At 40.7% G+C, this 18901-nt stretch overlaps 1 protein-coding gene across 1 annotated transcript; it reads left to right on the top strand.

The window, feature by feature from the left end:
* The first annotated feature begins 141 nt into the window (after positions 1-141).
* On the top strand, positions 142-18424 carry nmi (N-myc (and STAT) interactor). The gene is made up of 9 exons (XM_061088247.1): positions 142-262; positions 466-531; positions 699-857; positions 969-1085; positions 1233-1395; positions 2896-3002; positions 8163-8349; positions 10464-10567; positions 17687-18424. The coding sequence occupies exons 2-9, from the start codon at positions 466-468 to the stop codon at positions 17897-17899; spliced, it is 1116 nt and encodes a 371-aa protein (XP_060944230.1). The 5' UTR covers positions 142-262; the 3' UTR covers positions 17900-18424.
* Positions 18425-18901: the final 477 nt, after the last annotated feature.

Raw genomic sequence — 18901 nt, 5'->3', positions numbered from 1 at the left:
TCTCATCATTTGGTGCAAACAATCACATTCATTTATTATATTTTATTTTATTTGCTGGCTTCAACAATGTCAGTGTGTGTATGTAAGAAGGTCCTGCACACCAGAGGGCGCTATATTCTGTTGCGTGGCTTAAGAGCCACTTTGAGTTTCACTTTTGATTCAGAGCTCAGCCACTACGTGGAACTGCTGCTTTATTCTCTATTTTCTCTTTGCCTCAGAACACTTTAACAGGAACTCAACGCGGAAAAACATCATATAACAGGTAAGTAGGGCTGTCCTCTTAGTTTAAGATTGACAAAACCCGTTTTAATTTGACATGGCCTACTTTAAACGCAGTCTCGTTTTTGTCGGCCAGGTTATGACTCACATGAACAGGCCGATAAACGAAAAGTTAAGAAGTGCTCCAGTATTTGAGGATACTCAGTAATATTGACGGTTGCTAACAAGATTCTTTGTCACTGTCAGATGGACATTGCTATGGAGGAGGACAATCAGTTCGAGGAGGCCAAGAAAGAGCTGGAGACATGGAAGGTAAGACCAAGTCAAAAACGCCATTTCAACCCCTTATTATTGATAATTATGTTATGTTTGTCACTGTAAATGTAGTAATCCTCCATCACCATCCATCTTTATTCATGTATTCTTAAAAACCTTCCAATGGTCAAGCTTTTCTCCCTGTTCCTGTTTTGTCTCTTAAGACTAAAGCGGAGAGAGCTGATGATGTCAAATCCAGGCTCATAATGGAAAAGCTGGAAGAAGATGAAGCCAAGAAGATTGCTAAGACGGAGATGAAAGCTTTGGTCAAAGAGGTAGCTGAGTGTGTGGAGGACTTCAATCAGAGAATGAGTGCAGTAAAGGTAGAGTTACTATCAAGTGTGTAACATTTACAGAACAAGCTGCTTGGGAGAAGTGAGGTGGAAGATCAGAGAAGTCATTTCGACATATTTGTATTTGATTCTTTCATTCAGGAGGAAATCCTGAAACTTTCTAAACGCAAACAGGATTTGCTGGATAAATTGAGGGGATGTCAGGCTGAACTGCTGAATAAGAGGGCAGAGTCCACCAAACTGAAGCAGAAATTCAAGGTGAAAGTCCTCAGGATAGCCCACCGGCTTGAAATCGACTGCTGCACAATTGTACACCACAATATGCCTTGACAATATAACAATATTTTGAAATATCATAGAAAAATAATAATAAGAACATTATTATTGTCCTGTACTGCTATTCAGATCTATGCCCAGATTCCAGACACAGAGGTAAGGTTCAGCGCTCAGGACAAAGAGGAAAGTGATGATGGCAGTCATCCAATCAAAGGAGTGTTCATCATCAGCCAGAGATCAACTGTGCTTCTGCAGGGAGGACAGGCACTTATCACCTTCGAGGAGGAGAAAGGTACACATGACCTGATTGGATAGTGTGAGAGAATATCACAGAGTAGTTCTCCTTTTCACCTGTGTATGTGAATATAAATTAAACCAAAAGCATATCAGGGTGTTCTTGACTGACTGGTGGTCACATACACGTACTACCCACATACACATTAAAAAGAAGAAGATAATGCGTTCCATTAGGATGGAGAGTTGTAAGCAGATTAAATGTTGTGGTGACAGACTGCTATAACTGTGATTGATTTGCTAGGTTGTTTGTCATCCATGTCTCTTGATGGCAAGACTGGCACACAAAACTCACTTCAGTGGTCATACAAATCATTCTTCCCTGTGTTGCAGTAATTTCCCTAAAAGTAAAATATTGTGGAACATTTATTGGCTCCAACATGATCCTCTCAGTTTTCGATACTATGGTTTGAAGTGCACACACAGTGGCACGTAAATCCCACCACCTACTGGTCTTTGCAGATTTTATTTCAGAGTGACACAGACACACCATTGTATACTCAAGTATAAATTCTAACAACAGTGTAGGCTACTTGGGTTAGCTATGGTATTGGCCCTGTGTCAAATAAGCACAAGTATACACCAGGCTTAACCCCTTGTGTTATAGATGAGTCACATCCCCAGATTGCTGTCTTATTTAAGCTTATCATGGGTAAATTATATAAAAACATACACACTTCAACTCAGCATAATAGGCTTCTTACTATCATGTTTCCAATAAGACATTATATGTAAAGGGTATATAATGCATGTATCATAATAAAATATATGATATAATATATCAGTCACTAGCTAAATATACTATATATAAATAATGTTGAGTTAAAGATAATGGCTTAAATAGAAATTTAGGGTAATTTATACAAGATTTTAAACAATATAGCCGCAAACTGTTTTTTCTAATGTAAAGATATAGTATAAGTAAGGTCATGTGAGTCCCTCCTTGTGAAACTGGGGACCGCAGGAATACAAAGTGAATTCATGAGCCACACAATAGGAACAGGAGGAGTTGTGTCGGAAGGGAGTTCAGAGGTTTGGTCTGATGTGCTGGTGCTGGTGCTGTTGCAACATCTACTGACAAATAGTGCGTGTGTGTGTGTGTGTATAATGTTAAATTGGTCATAAACTTATATTTTAGAAAGTGATTTTGACCTTTTAAAGAATGATCTAACATTTCTTTGCACAGAGGTAAATCAAATCACCTGTAACTGAACTTCATGTTACTTAAGATGTTAATTTCCCACCCTCCTTAATTGTTCAGTTTGATAATTCCACCAGCAGGGTGTGCTGCTGTGAACATGCATCAGAACATAAAAATGCCTTCACATGAACAGACAAACTTGGCCACTGATCTCATTTGGGACAAACTTAGTGTCATTTGGCAATGCTGAAAATATACAATAGTGGCACCAAAGCCGGACTTGAACCACATCATATTTCACATACATATACATCACATACTGTGATGAGTATATCTGTCATGTTTTCTCTCCTCCAGTGGCCTCTCAGATCCTGAAGAGTGCCAAGTGCACTGTGTCCTGCGAGGGCATGAGTCTCAATGTGAAACCAAAACGTATAACCATGGATCCTGCTGTGAAGTTTGAGGTACATTCTTCCTGTTATTAAATTACCTATTACGCATTACAGGGCTTCGCTTCATCTGCAACAGTGAAGTTAAAACACATCGCTTGTCATCATCTGTGGGAAGAACTTCTGTCTGCAGGAGTGTGTGTGTCTGTGTATATGTGTGGTTGAGTGTGTGTGTCCTCGTCTCTGTCCCTCTTCACACACTAACTGATAATCACATGGGATATTCACCATCTAGTCTTATATTCTAAAATTGTTATTAATCGACGATGTCGCATCATGACTCCGATTGTTCGGGTCAGTTCAACACTGATATTCTGACTTTGTGCGTCAAGTTACATTACACTTGTATCCTAAACTCTAGGGCAAATCAAGCAAACACAGAGTAAACATCATTCTTGTACGTGTCCTAATAACTAGTGATCAGTGATTGTATTTAATGTTAAGTGGAAAGTGAGCACAGGTCAGAGGAGGAAGCAGACTCCGACAGATACATACAGGAAGACCGGACCTTTAGCGTCTGTCCTGATCCTGAAGCATAGCTGGCTCTAATCATTCAGCGGTGGTAACAATGACCGTAGCAGAAAACATTAATTGATTATGTTCAGTTACGGCATCAATGCAGAGTCGTCCACCTCCAGTGTTTCCCCTAGGTTTACAGCTTTGGGGGCGACGGTGGCGGCAGAGCGTCGCGGGGGGGGGGGCAGGGACAGGGACACAAAAACTTAAAGGAATCATGATGTTAATGTGTTTCTGTCTATGCTGTCTACGTATTTGACAGAACATTCCTAAAACCAAAAAGAAATCTGAAATAATCCCCTATTCATTCTCTATGAACTGTAATTTATCTATCTATTTATTTATGCATGCATGTATGTATGTATGTAATGTATGTATTCACTGACTTCCATACGTACCGTAATTTTTTTTGGATCCGGTACTTATGTTTATCGCGTCTACACGAAGCCCTGTCACGAAAATACGGAAACGCTGGAGTGGAGTGGTTGTAATCGCTGTAAAGACGTCATGGAGCATGCGCATTAAGTGAAAGAAGACAAAAGTCGAGATCCTACTAGCATTCTTCCCATAACGACTTGCACCTGAAACCACTGTTACCACAGCAATCAAACAGGACTAGTTAGAATAGAGCACTTCGCCATAACCCTCGTTTGTGTTAAGTTACCGTTTTGAAACTTCCGTCTATAATAAAAATATTTTCACGTCAGATCTGCCGGTTAAACAGTGATAGAAGGAAGTGACGCAGCGGGATTAATAATGGTTCAGGCTGAAGTTGCGAGGCGAGATGCGTTCACGGTTAAATACAACAAGCGGAGAAAGCAGAATCGCGGGCTGACCGGCGCTGAGAAATGCGCGTCCCGTGTTAACAGCCTGGCGCCTGCGCGCTGGAGAATTGCGCGGCGCGGCGCTTCGGCGTCCGGTGTAATACTTAAGTTATCAAGATCAGTCTTGTACAACCAGGGGGAGATTTCCCCTCTGACAGCCAAGCTGGGTCAGAACCTGTCATCCGGTGGTGACTGAACCGATGCTTGTCTGGGGCAGGACGTGCAGCACTCAGGCTCTTCTCTGAACTCGGACCCGGAGCAGGAGAGCTGCTCCTCGCAGCAGAGTGGCTGTTACCACCAGGGAGCGCGGATATTTTTAACTGCTTCTCAGGTGATTCATGCGACATGTTTTCAGATGGATGCTCTCTGTCCGCTGGTGGGAGGTTGCTCACCTGTGTGTGCGCGCACGTGTCTGTGTGTGCGCACATCTGGATGGAACTCCGCCGTGCGCGATACAGAGAGCAGAGGAGAAATCTAACCGCGCGATCATGTCGAGACAGAAATGCAAGCTAAAGACCTGTTTTATAGGAAATGTAACCTTAAAATGATTTATGTAGAGATCTGGCGCTATATTAAAAAATAAAAAATAAAATAAACTAGGGCTACGTTGTAGCACTGACGGGCCCGAGCACACGCGCGTTTCAAGTCTGTCGCAGTCGGGGAAGAGACAGCGTTCAATGAGCAAGCGCTCGTCTCCGCGTTGCATGGGTTTTTTTGCACTGCGGCAAGGATAAACGCTTCACTTCCTGTAGCAAGCAGGTGGCGCTGTGATTTTAAGTCATGGTGTCTCTTTAGATGTCTTCAGGTCGCGACTCTTGTCTTACATGCATAGTTTGGACTTGATTGAACTAAATATGCCTGAGATACAGAAGCTCGTGTTTCGATGGCGTGTAATCAAACTTTGAGGCCAAGCTACGGTCACAAGGAAAGACGAAATGTTAAAATTCCAATAACTTTAGATCTCCATCTTGTTGTGAAGACACTCATCTAAATTTTAAGTTGATCTGATGAAAGCCCTACGACAAGTATGTCAAAGTAAATATGCTGAATATGGCCAAAATGGCCACCAAATCCAAAATGGCGGGCTTCCTGTTTACTCTAGCATATCTATCCAAGAGACTTATTTCTTTGTCATGAAAAGACACATGTCCCTGTCGATTTTCGTAGCTGTAGGCCAATCATAGTGCCACGGCTGCCCTTTAGGGGGCGCTAGTCAGTTATTTTGCCACGCCCATTTCTTAAACCCATCTGACAGCTTTCAGGGGCGGGCTGTAAGTCACAGTAATCTTATATCTTCATTATCAATGCCTTGAGACCCATGGCGACTCTTGTCTAATGTGTCTAGTTTGGACTTGATTGGACCAAATATGTTTGAGATACAGACGCCCGTGTTTTGATGGCGTTTAATCAAACTTTGACGCAACGCCACGGTCACATGCTCTGATGAAAAGTTGATCTTTTGATAACTTTAGATCTCCATATTGTTTTGATGACACTCGTCTAAATTTTAAGTTGATCCGATGAAAGCTCTACGACAAGTACATCGAAGTAAAAATGTGGAATATGGCAAAAATGGCCACTAAATCCAAAATGGCGGACTTCCTGTTGCATTTTTCATAATGTGGGCCGGTCTGGTCCGCTATGTTGTTGTTTTTTTTTTTTTCTCTTCTCCCTCTCTAAATTCCCTCCAATTGGGCCGGCCAATTGGCTACAGAGGGCTAGCAGTGTGTTGCCAGCATCGAGACATATTATTGGTCTATTGTTTGTCATTGTCAATCAATCATGGGCTGACAGGCTCAGAGAGCCCCGACAGTGCTGTCAATCACAACACAAACCGGGGGCGGGGGGGGCGGGACCTCATGGCATTGGCGGGGGGAGTCGCGGGACGGGCTGCTGCTGAGACAGAAACTTAACTTAATGGATAATAAGAGTAAAAAAACGCCCGGGTGGCGCTGAGAAGCATCGGGAAAAAAAGCTGAAGTCTCTGGAGGTGGAGGCTGCTAAATGTGCCAAACTGACGGACCTATGTGGTGCCGGGTTCACCAGCCCAGCAGCAGCAGGTGCGCCGGGAGACGAGCGAGGAGGACTCGACAATGATGAGCGAGTGGAGGCAGACATGTGAGCGCGCATTTTCAATTTTCAATACATTCTCCAAACTGGCTCGTTACTTGAGCAGCGGAGGTTGGCGTCGCACGCCTCTACCCACGGCGCACCCCCCCCCTCGCTCTCGCTCTCTCGCTCTCGCTCTCACTCACTCACTCACTCACTCACTCGCTGCCCCCTCCCTCCTGAGATGTGCAGGTCCGGTGGCGTGTTTGCCGTTGGGGGGGGGGGGCAGCGCGAGAGGTTGGTCTATCCCTCCGCAGGTTCACCTTCAGAAATCTTGTTACGACTTTTACTTCCTCTAGAATAGGATAAGAGATAGTGTCTTATTTTGTGTGCCTATAGTATAGTGGTTATACTGTGGTTTATTAATGTTCTTGGGCAGACACAAGAGGCACTTGTTTATAGTTAATTAGAAGTTCAGATGCACTGGTCCATTACTATTTGAACCTCAGCATCTAGGGTTCAAAATTGGTAAAATTATACATTATATTCATATTGTTGTTGTAATTTTTCAGTCAGTTGAGATAAATCTTGAGGAGAAACATTTTGGGTTGTTTTGTGTCTGTATAGGCCTACTATAAAAAGCACTTTGCATTTTTAATTTTAGTTCTTGTACTTTTGATACTTAAGTACATTTCAACACCAGATACTTTTGATACTTAAGTACTTTTAATATGAGCTACTTTAACACATTTAGAAGACATAAGTTACGTCAATTTAATGGCAGATGTGCTTGGCTAATTATGTGGGCCGGTCTGAGACAAAAAATGCCCGGGCCGTTTTGTTCTCCCAGTCCAGCCCTGGGTAGGGGAAACACTGACCTCTATGCAGGAGCTCAAACATTAGCATGTGTGCTGTGTGGGTCTACCTAACCTGACGTGGCTGTAACCTTATTCCAACCACATGATTGGTTCGGCGTGGCTGGTGCTGTTGCAACATCTACTGACGAATAGTGCGTGTGTGTGTGTGTACAATGTTAAATTGGTCATAAACATGCATTTGTTTGTCATCTATCTGTGATGTGAAATTAAAAGTGTGTGTCCTGCTATTGTAGTTCAGATCAACCTGCAGCTTCTGACAACGCAGGTAAAACAAGTGACACAGACACGGGTTGATACAGGAGTTTGTGAGGCGCTGAATTGAAAAAAAGGAACCAATTGACAATAATAATGGACATTTACTGACAAAATTCTTGGTAGCAATCAGCCCTGTAGTGTTTATTTGCATAAAGATCGGAGAAGATAAATTATAAGTGGTCACTGAATCACCCAATATGCATGTTAATCAGCCGTTAACAGAGCCATTGACTCGGTGATCAGTATATGCCAATACTACTCAAACAATTTGTACGAGGTCTGGTTTCGTGTCTGAGAGATTGCAGTTTAGATTTTTTCCATTAAATGGTCTAGTCTGTGAAGGGATCTGAAACTTTCTGAAGCCACTGTAAGTCTTGAAGCAGTGGTAATGTATGTCCCTGTATATCTTAGTCTACTTTGATCATTTATTTCAGTGTTGCATATTGTATTGTATCCATTCTGTACTCAATCAACAGAATGAACAAAGAGTGGGCCATACCCCTCTCCTTAGTATCAATACTGATTTACAGAACCATTCAATTTTATGTGTCATCCTGTAATTTAATAACCTACTGTAAATATGGTTTTGTTAACACTCTACTGCTAGTACTTGTGCTAACTCCCCATTACTATGTGTGCTGTCATCAATGTAGGTCCACCTTGATGTCTCTAGAAAGGACCTCAAGGTGTCCAACATCCCTCCTTCCATGCCAGAGGAGAGAATGAAGGACCGACTGGAGATAAGTTTCTCTAGGCCCGGCAGAGGAGGAGGAGAGGTGGAGGGGGTGGAGTACGATAAGAACACCGGGACAGGACTCATCACCTTTCTTCACCCTGGAGGTACAGCTCTCTTATCCAAACTTTCTAAGACAATGCAAAACTGCAGTGCAACTAAGGGTGGAGCAGTGGATTTTCCTGTTCGAAACGCTATGTTGTAGCCTTTGGCCTGCCTTTCAAAAAGCCAATTCTGCTCTGATTGGTTAGTCGGCCCACTTAGATTGTGCACACCTGGGGCCTCATTTATAACCGTTGCGTACGCACAAAACGGGCCTGAAACGTGCGTACGCCACTTCTCACGCCAACGTTGGGATTTATAAAAACAAACTTGACGGGAAAATGTGCGTATTTCTACGCAAACTTAGACCCTCCCGTACGAGCGTTTTGGGGAGACGGGAAAACGGCGACACAGACGTGAGTTGGTGAACTGCAGCAGATTATTGATCCAATTCATCATTTACATTAAAACCAACAGTTTTTCTCGCGCGACGTATCTGCTCCACACGAGCCTTTTAATTAAAAAAATATAAAACAACTTTAAGCAAATAAGGTTCAGATTCGATTTAACAGCCGAGTTACGGTGCCGAGTCATTAATAGGTTTTAATAATATCTTCTAACACTGTGCGTGTATCATCAGATCGCTGCAGTGAACCGGACTGAGCCAGAGAGCGCACAGAGCACAGAGCGCACAGAGCGCACAGAGCGCACTGGAGATTACTGGAGATTACTGGAGATTACTTATAAGAAATGAAGAAACTTTCCAAATAATATCCCAGAGGAGGTGAGGATCCACTGATGTGAGGGAATCGGTCCGATGCTTTAAATAAATAAATACTGCCGTGACAGTGGAGCGGAGATCTGCTCGATGTGTGCATGTGAATGGAAGAACGAGGAGGAAGCGAGGGTTCAGCGATCTCTGATCTCACACATTGTGTTATCCACAGCAGCAGCGGCAGAGTATCAGTGTATTTTCTTTATTAGTGACATCACTGCTTTCCCATAAAGTCGCTCTTCACCTCCACCTAACCATCCACACTAACAGACACTTGATGTCAGTGTCAGAAAGTTTCACTTCCTCTTCACATCGCTTGATGCGGTGACTCCGTCAGGACTCACGGTGGAAACCCATTGGTCAGCAGCATAATTTAATATTCACGCCGTGCTTTGCGTTGACCATTTATGGTGGAAAGTGGGCGTGTGGAGGGCGGATTTGGAGGCAGATCCACGTACGAACGTTTCCAAGTGGACTGTGATTTTTAAAGCGAACATTGCGTTCAGGTGTACGTGCGCACGGTTTTATAAATCGGAATTATCTTTTGCGTACGCCATTTCCGGATTTTGTACGTACGTACACTTTTAGTATGAATCCTACGCACTCTTTTATAAATGAGGCCCCAGCCCTTTATAAACCTCTGTCCCTGGCGTGAGAGTGTTCTCCACATTGGAGACATTGTTAAGGCCGGCGCATGCTTCTGCGTTTTCAGGGGCACGCAAGCGCAAGAGCCCTTCCGGGCCCCTTACATGCTTACGTATCCCTTCTTGCGTGCTTGCGTGCGTCGCCCAATTTTTCTAACTATACGGCAAAGCTCCGCAAGCCTCACGCAGCCTGCAAGGCTGTGATTGGTCTGCTAACTACATCCTTCTGGAGTCACATTTCCGGTTTCATGCGGCATAATACCGGCAGAAACCACGGAAGATTTAGAAGAAGGAATATGGACCAAATAGAAGAGCGTTTGGCAGAAGAGATCTGAAAGTATGACCACTTGTATAACGGAAGATATGGAACAAATTTGTCAGCCAGAAAAAGGCTATGAGGAGCAGCAGTGGCGATGTAAATAAACAGTCAACGACGACTGCCACACACAAAGAAGACTTCTGTAAGGTCGTCTTCGACAAAAAAACATTACTCCGCCTAGCGGTGAATTGCTTTGCAACACGCGCAACCCTTGGGGAACCATAAATGAAAACGAGTCCGTCGACACAGCTGCGTGAAAAGCCGCAGACGCAGTTGCAGAAGCATGCGCCAGCCTTTAGTGCCAGCAGGGCATCAAACCCTCTGCATTGAAGTGGAGAGTTCATTTCTTTGAATTAAAAAAATGTAATACGTAAACACATTGTGTGTGTGTGTGTGTGTGTGTGTGTTTGTGTGTGTGCGTGTGTGTGCGTGCGTGCACAGTTGCTGATGTCCTGGCCCTGAGAGGGAAGTACCTAGTGGACTTGGATTCTGAAGTGAATGCTCAGGTTGGACCTGTTTACAAACATGAGCTGCGTAAGTTTCAGGTAAGAAACATCAGTGAGACTTGTTACTGTCGCCTGTATTCCTCCTGCAGAGAAGAACGGATCTACTCTTCTTGAAGCTTTTATCAGACATTTGCCTCACATATGCAGAGAGCAGCAGGTGGTTTTCTGCTCAGAAGTGTTCACAGATATTTTTCTTCTTTTTTTTTGGTATGTCGCATGTTAGAAACGTCCTACTCGTTTGTGGTGAATCCTGCGTAGGATCTCCTGATATTTTCTCAAATCTGCCACATCGGCCCCTCCGGCCTGTCTGCGGACTTTATACTAGAGGGCCAGGCAGAGAAAGTACAGAGGCTCTTATTTGGAGTGTGTGTTGGAAAGCAGCTTAAGATAAAAAAAAAAACCTTCTTTCATTTGAAGAGGTTTTAAAAACACAGCCTCATCACATTGTAAAACCAGACACTGTGCACATACTGCTTTAGTCCTTTACCATGTAAACAGAATAATACATTTAAAAATTTAACGTAATTAAAAATAATATGATAATTGGCCCTGTTTCACTATACAGATGCCTTGGCTAGTTTCAGACCAAAACAGTTGACATTTTCCCGTCCAGTAACCATGTTGTTTAATTAGCAAAGAGCATGTTGGTCCTTGTAATGGAAAAATTATTACATATCATGACACAACAAGCAATTATCAATTCTGGATGTTTAATTCAAACCGTCTGCGGACGGTTTACAAAGGTCAAGTCACGACAACAGACTTGACCTCAATGGCACAGAGCTCAAACATCACGGTGACAGATATGAGGGCAATGGCGATGAGCTCTCAAAAGTACACTCCATTTATACAATCAGATCCCTCCTCTCCACAGTAAAATACATTTGTCCAATCAGCTTCTCTCCATGTCGTTTACAGGAAGACCAGACATTGGTCTCTGGCGGTCTCTTTGAAGTTTGAACAAGATGCTAAACGCATCTTGTTCCAGACCCTGTGAGTTTCTCAGAGATCTCCTGTCTCTGCAGGTCACACCTATTAGCCTTTGAAGCTCCCTGCTGCAGAAGACTTAATTGGCCCCTGTTGAGAAACCTTTTGTTCACACTAGACTGAGAAGGCCACGTCTATAAGGCCCTTCAAGAGTATTATGCATAGTGTTAACTTGACCTAAACTCTGACTATGAGTCTTAAACACAGAAATACATCTTTCAGTAAACTTCTTTCTATATAAATGTAATCTGTTACATTTGAACATGTCTAAATACAAAATTCCCATCACAATTCCTCCCTTTTTATCCATCTGGGATCAACATCTTTATAACATCTCATCATTTAGATTGGGAATTTTTCCAGGATATGTGAATTAAAGAAGTAACACTAGTCTTAGTGCAAAAACAATACAACAGAGTTACACAATTGAAAATGATCAGTTTCTACAAACTTCAATAACGTATTTTACAATTATTAACATGATGATCATCATATTATCAAAATGTTCACTGTATTGGTGCCACACTTCGTCCTGATCGTGTGTCGAACACCTCCTTGTTGAAGAACATCTTGTTTCAGAGACATCTTGTATGCTCTGACTTTGATGATCAGAAATTTGATGTTGTTCCTGCCAAGCATTCGTGAGCAGGGAAACCATCTCTTTTCCCTTGAATGCTTCTCAGTCGTATAATCATGTGTTGCTGATCTCCTGTTGGTGCGGTTGTGTTCAGCGTGTAGCTCTTCAAATGTGTTGACTCTCCTTGCAACACCTAAAAATTTCAGACTGAAGCTCACACACTGGCACAAAGCACTTCCCGTCCTGTAGATCCACCCCTGGCTCTGGAAATCCTCCTGCGTTGGCCCTCATCTCCAGGTTGACCTCTGCGACCTTCCTGTCATCTGTGTTGAGAGGCATTTGGCTTGCACTCGTTCCATCGACGTCCTTAAGCACAATCCAGTCTCCTGGTTTCAGGTCACGCAGTCCTCTCTCCATGGATTTAGATAGAATCTCCTCGTCTGCCTGTGGATTTTAAAGAGTACAGGAAACAGTTTAAAACAATATCTACCAGTTTGTTTTTCAATGTGTTTTTCAATGTGTTTGTTATGTTTGTTTTTTACTTCCTTCTCTCTCCACTGTCCCATCCCTGGCGGGATGTGGCATGATGTTGCCTTGTGTTGATACTCATACTCACCAGTATCCATAAAGCTATACTTATGAATATGTTACCCTTGTCAGCGGACATCCTTTTGAAATCTTCCATCATGGAATGAGTTCTCCGAACAGTATCTGTTTCACCGCTGGAGAATCCTGTTTAGATGTTTGGGAAACACTTCTGCTTGCATAGAAATCATGTCATAAAACAAAACAGTATTTATTTATTTCCCTAACCTACTTTATTTACTTAATCTTTATTAAACATCTCTATAAATGATTAAACCGTTTGTTTTGAGGTGGATGTCAATCTTGTAGAATCTGGATGTCCTTATTTTATTTGTAACTCAAATTACATAACTCTGTTAAAAAAGTTTTATTGAATATTATTTAGAGTGTTTCTTGTGTACACCCAATAACCCAATTCATCTATATCCAGCATATGTTACTCCTCTCTCTTGACACACTGACTCCAGTCATGTGTCAATCCAACCTAATGAGAAAACATACACAGTTTGAACAAAATCATCCATATCCCACATCAAAAAGTCCATCGACCACCAAACAAAACACAGTCTATCAAGACTACTTAATTCCTAAACTAATAAACCCAAATCTGCATTCTAAAAAAAATTTAGTTCGATGTAGTCTTGCTAACCGCTCCTGTAACCCACATTAAATGTCAGTGTTAAGAATCATTCAAATGCCTTCCATGTCCTCTACAGACTGCATACTGTTTGCAACCAGTAACACAGTCAAGGCAAGACAATGGTGTGAAGTCAATCTCATGAATTTCTTCTTCAGCCCAAATCACATGCAGAACCCCCATGCAAACAAGCTATCAGTGTAAATCTTGACACTCTCGCCACTAGCATATTTGCATCTCTTTGGTTCATGCATGTAATGATGGGGACGGTTTTCCTTTGTTTCAAACAGAGTCGTAAAACCCCTCTGTCATTCGTTATCACACTGTGATGCTGAAAACCTGTCATCAAACACTTCAGTTTCACAGTAATCAGCTGTTAACCATTTAAATCTGCTCTACTGATAAAGTTAAGAGTTTCCTAGTTAAAAACTTTCTATTTGTAAATAGTAATGTCTATCATCCAAAACAATACTGTATCATAGCTGAACCTCCTAGCTGTTGAAAAGTGAATGTTATTTTCTCAAGCAAATATCATTGTTACAGCATATGACACTAGTAGAGTCTTATTTCAAAGTATCACACATATCACATTACTCTGTTCTCTCAGAAGCTGCCATAGCTCTGAGACTTGCTTGAAACTTTGCATCTGTTGCTTTTCCCCTAAAGGAAAAAGTTTTTCTGTTTAAACAAAAGATTACTCATATTCCACAAGAAGATTTCAGATATTCTTTTCTATTGCGTCTGCTCTTCTGATCAGACCAAAATCATATATGTGTCCGTTTCACAAACATGATAGTACCTGTTATCAACTCAGAAAAATCAATAATGTTTACAACAAACTAAAAATGTCATTCAATTACATCAAAGAAATACATTTTCATGCAGAAATGTGTTCAGAAACCCCAATGTGATTTAGCATGAAAGAAAATCGTTTGCGATTAACTTTAAACCTTCCTTTTAAAATCTTTTAATTTGATTAAATGTATTTTCTTTTCTTATAGCCAATGTATCTATCAAAAACTACTGAGACAACACCGTATTTACTATTGTAAAGGCAACCAAACTTATTTTATCCTTAATTTACTTACTATATAACCTTTTAAACTAAATTTGTCTTACCAAGTGTTTAGATAAATCTAAGTAAATACCATTTGTGCTCTAATTTGATCTCTCCCCTTGCTCTTTGCAAGAGGATGTTAATTTAGAGGTGAGAAATTTGTCTCGGATCATCCATTGATACGCTTGTGTCAGATCCCCCTTTCTCGTTTAAATAAATGCAGATGTTATTCAACTCTGTCTTCCACTACTGCCCTGCTGTTTTAAAATTTAGCATACTATTCTATCTTCCCCCTAAATTTTACCCAGCAGTAAAGTGACAACAGAGATAAATGTTTGTCTTGCATTTAGCCTCTAACCACATTATTAAACCCCAATGATAAAAATGGATCTATCTACAACTTTGCATATGTTTTTCTATCATTATGAGCTATATAACATTCATTCTAAAAGTAATATCACACTATTCACACATGTTTACTGGTGCTTTTAGTTCCTGAACCTAAAAATAGATTTAATTTGTGTGTTTTTAGCAATTAGTTTTATTGATTTCTACTTTAACTATAATAATGTTAACCATATGCTTTATGTGTAACATTAATTCACATGGTGTCTGCAGCTGTGTTCTTACGATATGAAGTTTTGTTGAACTTCTCTCTCTCCATCATGGTCTGCTCTTGATGGCTGCTCTGTCTCCATGATCTCCCTCTCAGTGGAAATGTATCCAGATCAGAACCTATTTGGAGAGACTGATACCTGGAGATTATTTCGGTTACTTCCTTCTGTATACTGTCTCTTATGTTGACTTCAGTCAACCAACACTCAAATGCTCTCCAGTCTGGCACAAATAGCTCCACATCTCTCCCTGTGTCTTGTTCCTCTTTGCTTCGTTCTTGTTCCACGAGCAATTTGATCTTAAGCTGCTTCAACTGATTTAAAGTTATGTTCCCTGTGTTTGGAAAATCATAGTTTTTTACCCACAAGCCAAACTGTGTAACACTATAATGACCATACTTCAGAACCATATCTTGAACTGTAGGAGAAGAAATCTGTGGTAAATTCATCTCTGTAATGGTTGTTTATCAATTTAAACTCTGATTTATTCAGTAGAATACGAATCTTTTGGGAATTTAAGTTCTACTGATATGGAAAAGACCCTAATGTTTCAGAATTAATTTCTAAAGCCAATTATTTTCCTATTTCTTAAAAAACGTCTATTTTCAAATTCGTTTTAAGATTGATCTGAATCTTTTTCTTTTTCTTTTGATATAAGCCTTTAAAACTTACACATATATCCCAAATATGATTGAAATTATACTCACCTTATTCCAGTGTTGAGAATTCCAGGAAATCCTCTCTCACTCACTCCTCACTTTTTCTTTTTCAGCTGTAATTCTCAGATTAGTCTCATCAAATCATGCATGTTACTTGTATCAAATCATCAACATTTGTGTAACGTTGATAGTAACCTTTCACCTTCAACCAATCTTAAAGAAAACACTTTTTAAAAGACAATGAGAAAAACCCCTTCAGTTATAATATTGCCACTGTAATCACCTCTTGTAATTACTAAGTTTTAATTTTAATTCCTCTAATACAATTCTAAAACTCTGCATGAATCAAATCGCCTTAGAGAAAACTTAATTTCACATTTCTCTTAAACAAGACACATGCAGGTATAAAATGTATGGGAATTTATCAGATTTTCAAACAGATTATTATGCTGAGACGATACAGACCTGGCCTAGGTCTCTCTGTCACAGCTTTTCCTCCATTTCAAAATAATAATACTATTATATATTTATATTCTACTCTTCTGCTTGTTTACAATAACTATGAGCATGCCGCAGCGCCCAATATTAAAGTAATTTAGCATTAAACTCTTTCGCTAAACCCTGTTTAACATTTTGATCTTTTTTTGAAAAGAATCTTAACCTATTAAGCTTATTGTGAATCCTATACCGGTCTCTAAGACCTCCTCAGTATATACACGTCTGTAACTCACTTCCCTGAATGAGTGAATTTCTTTGGACCTTTTTCCTTAAAAGATCTAAAAACAAGAATTATACTTTACCAGAATGAAACTGCTTGCCTGTCCCAGTCGGTTCTTTAGCCCACCTCAGTGAGCACTCCGGATTCTCAGAACATCAGGCCCACTGAAATAATAAAGGTTTAGTTCCAAACGTACTGCCCCGGCGCAATTACCTACCCTCAGCACCGAGAGCCAGAGTCGCTCACGTGGATGTCACTGCCAACAACAGCCAAATGTAATGGAAAAATTATTACATATCATGACACAACAAGCAATTATCAATTCTGGATGTTTAATTCAAACCGTCTGCGGACGGTTTACAAAGGTCAAGTCACGACAACAGACTTGACCTCAATGGCACAGAGCTCAAACATCACGGTGACAGATATGAGGGCAATGGCGATGAGCTCTCAAAAGTACACTCCATTTATACAATCAGATCCCTCCTCTCCACAGTAAAATACATTTGTCCAATCAGCTTCTCTCCATGTCGTTTACAGGAAGACCAGACATTGGTCTCTGGCGGTCTCTTTGAAGTTTGAACAAGATGCTAAACGCATCTTGTTCCAGACCCTGTGAGTTTCTCAGAGATCTCCTGTCTCTGCAGGTCACACCTATTAGCCTTTGAAGCTCCCTGCTGCAGAAGACTTAATTGGCCCCTGTTGAGAAACCTTTTGTTCACACTAGACTGAGAAGGCCACGTCTATAAGGCCCTTCAAGAGTATTATGCATAGTGTTAACTTGACCTAAACTCTGACTATGAGTCTTAAACACAGAAATACATCTTTCAGTAAACTTCTTTCTATATAAATGTAATCTGTTACATTTGAACATGTCTAAATACAAAATTCCCATCACATCCTCAAATGAGTTGTGGTCATTTGCATTGTTGGATTGTTGATATCTTGAGGCAGTGAAAGAGATGGCCTATTGGCCAACAAATACCTTGTCTGAAGTCAGTCGTGCAGTTTGGAAAGCCAAACAGTCCAAACACTCAATTTGTAACATGCATACTACATGTAAACAAGACATTGACAACACATTGTAGACGCGCAACGTTAATAATGTGTGAACCCTAAGCAACATTTTGACAAATTGTTGATGACATGTGATCTTAGACCTGTTCAAATTAGTCACTGGCAACTATGTTATTAGTCTGAAGTGACGAGATCATTGATCAAATATCAATCATCTTTTGTCAGCTTGACATGACCTCAGTAATAATACTCAACAAAACTCTGAGGAAGCTGTGGAACAAAAAGTGATGTTTGTGATTCCTGACAGACCGTCTGTGGCTCTCCGAAACGAACCATCCTCCTGACTGACATCAAGGACATCAAGGACATCAACGACGAGGAGGACGTGCAGGACATAATAGAGTTCCACTTCCAGAATCCCAAAAACCGTGGGGGTGAGATAGAGAGCATCAAGTACGTATCTGAGGGGAAAGCTCTGCAGGCCTTTTTCTGTGGGGATGCTGGGAAGAGAGAAGACTGATATTTCATCAGCAGGGGCAAAACCAAGAGACATACAAAACGTAAAACCAGTCTCCTAATGCTGTTAGAAACAGAAATGTTTATGATTATGTAAGAGAAGCTTGTTGAAAATCTATAATCCCCAAATTGAATAGAAGAATTGGGAAAAATTAGTTTATTCTGAGAGTAAAATGAAAAAATGAAGTAATTTAATCTCTCTGTGTTAAAATAGAGTAACAGTGACCCTAAGCACAGGACTGTGACCCGTAACATGTTCCACTTTGTCCCACAGTTCTGTCCTGACACATTTAATAAGGAGAGAGTAGTGACTAATGTCTACTTGCTTAACAATGTAAAATGTCTTATCACATGTTTCATTCATTCAATTGTGTGTTTGCTTACTCACAAATACAATGTTTGAAGAGGAATTGCTCTTTTGCAGTTAATCAGGTCGGGGCTGTTATCTGTCTGTATATCTGATAACAGGTTTAAAATTGTTACTATACTCTTCTCTTCTTCACTGGGCTTATTAAAAGTTCTAAATCAATCACAGAAATTGTTTTTTTATGAGTCATTTAGTACCTGTATGTTCAGTGTTAAGTTAAATAAACACAGCTCTGTATATAGTCTAAGTGATCACGGTTATAAATTATATAGGACTGTAGACAAGACCTGCAGCTTGCATAGATTGAAAAATAATTTAGGATCATGGTAGGAATGACATCATCATGATGTCACTATGAAGTCAGAAAATGATGTCATATACTGTAGAAATGCATTCACTTTTGTTAAAAGTCACATTATGGTTACGATCAACAGCCTATTAAGATTAACCAATGATCCATCATATGTTATAAATGTCACGATGAAGTCTTCACGAAATGTCACCATAACAGTTTTGGAGCATTGCCCAATTTACTGGAGGTCAAATATAAAAAAGCTGAAAGTGCTGAATTGGTAGTGGTGTGCAACACAGTAAGATTTGAAGGCATTGAGGTTTTGCAGTGGTTATGGAATCATTTCG

This window comes from Limanda limanda, chromosome 16 (assembly GCF_963576545.1).
Source record: "Limanda limanda chromosome 16, fLimLim1.1, whole genome shotgun sequence".
NCBI classification, from domain to species: Eukaryota; Metazoa; Chordata; class Actinopteri; order Pleuronectiformes; family Pleuronectidae; genus Limanda; species Limanda limanda.
The sequence above is the reverse complement of the archived record's forward strand: the minus strand, read 5'-3'. Positions and strand labels throughout refer to the sequence as shown.

What these genes read in the sequence shown, in the direction of transcription:
- nmi (XM_061088247.1), top strand. Translation starts at nt 466, where the DNA reads ATGGACATTGCTATGGAGGAGGACAATCAGTTCGAGGAGGCCAAGAAA. An exon ending in AGAGAATGAGTGCAGTAAAG is followed by an intron (nt 858 to 968) that starts GTAGAGTTACTA and finishes TCTTTCATTCAG; the next exon opens with GAGGAAATCCTGAAACTTTC. An exon ending in CACCTTCGAGGAGGAGAAAG is followed by an intron (nt 1,396 to 2,895) that starts GTACACATGACC and finishes TCTCTCCTCCAG; the next exon opens with TGGCCTCTCAGATCCTGAAG.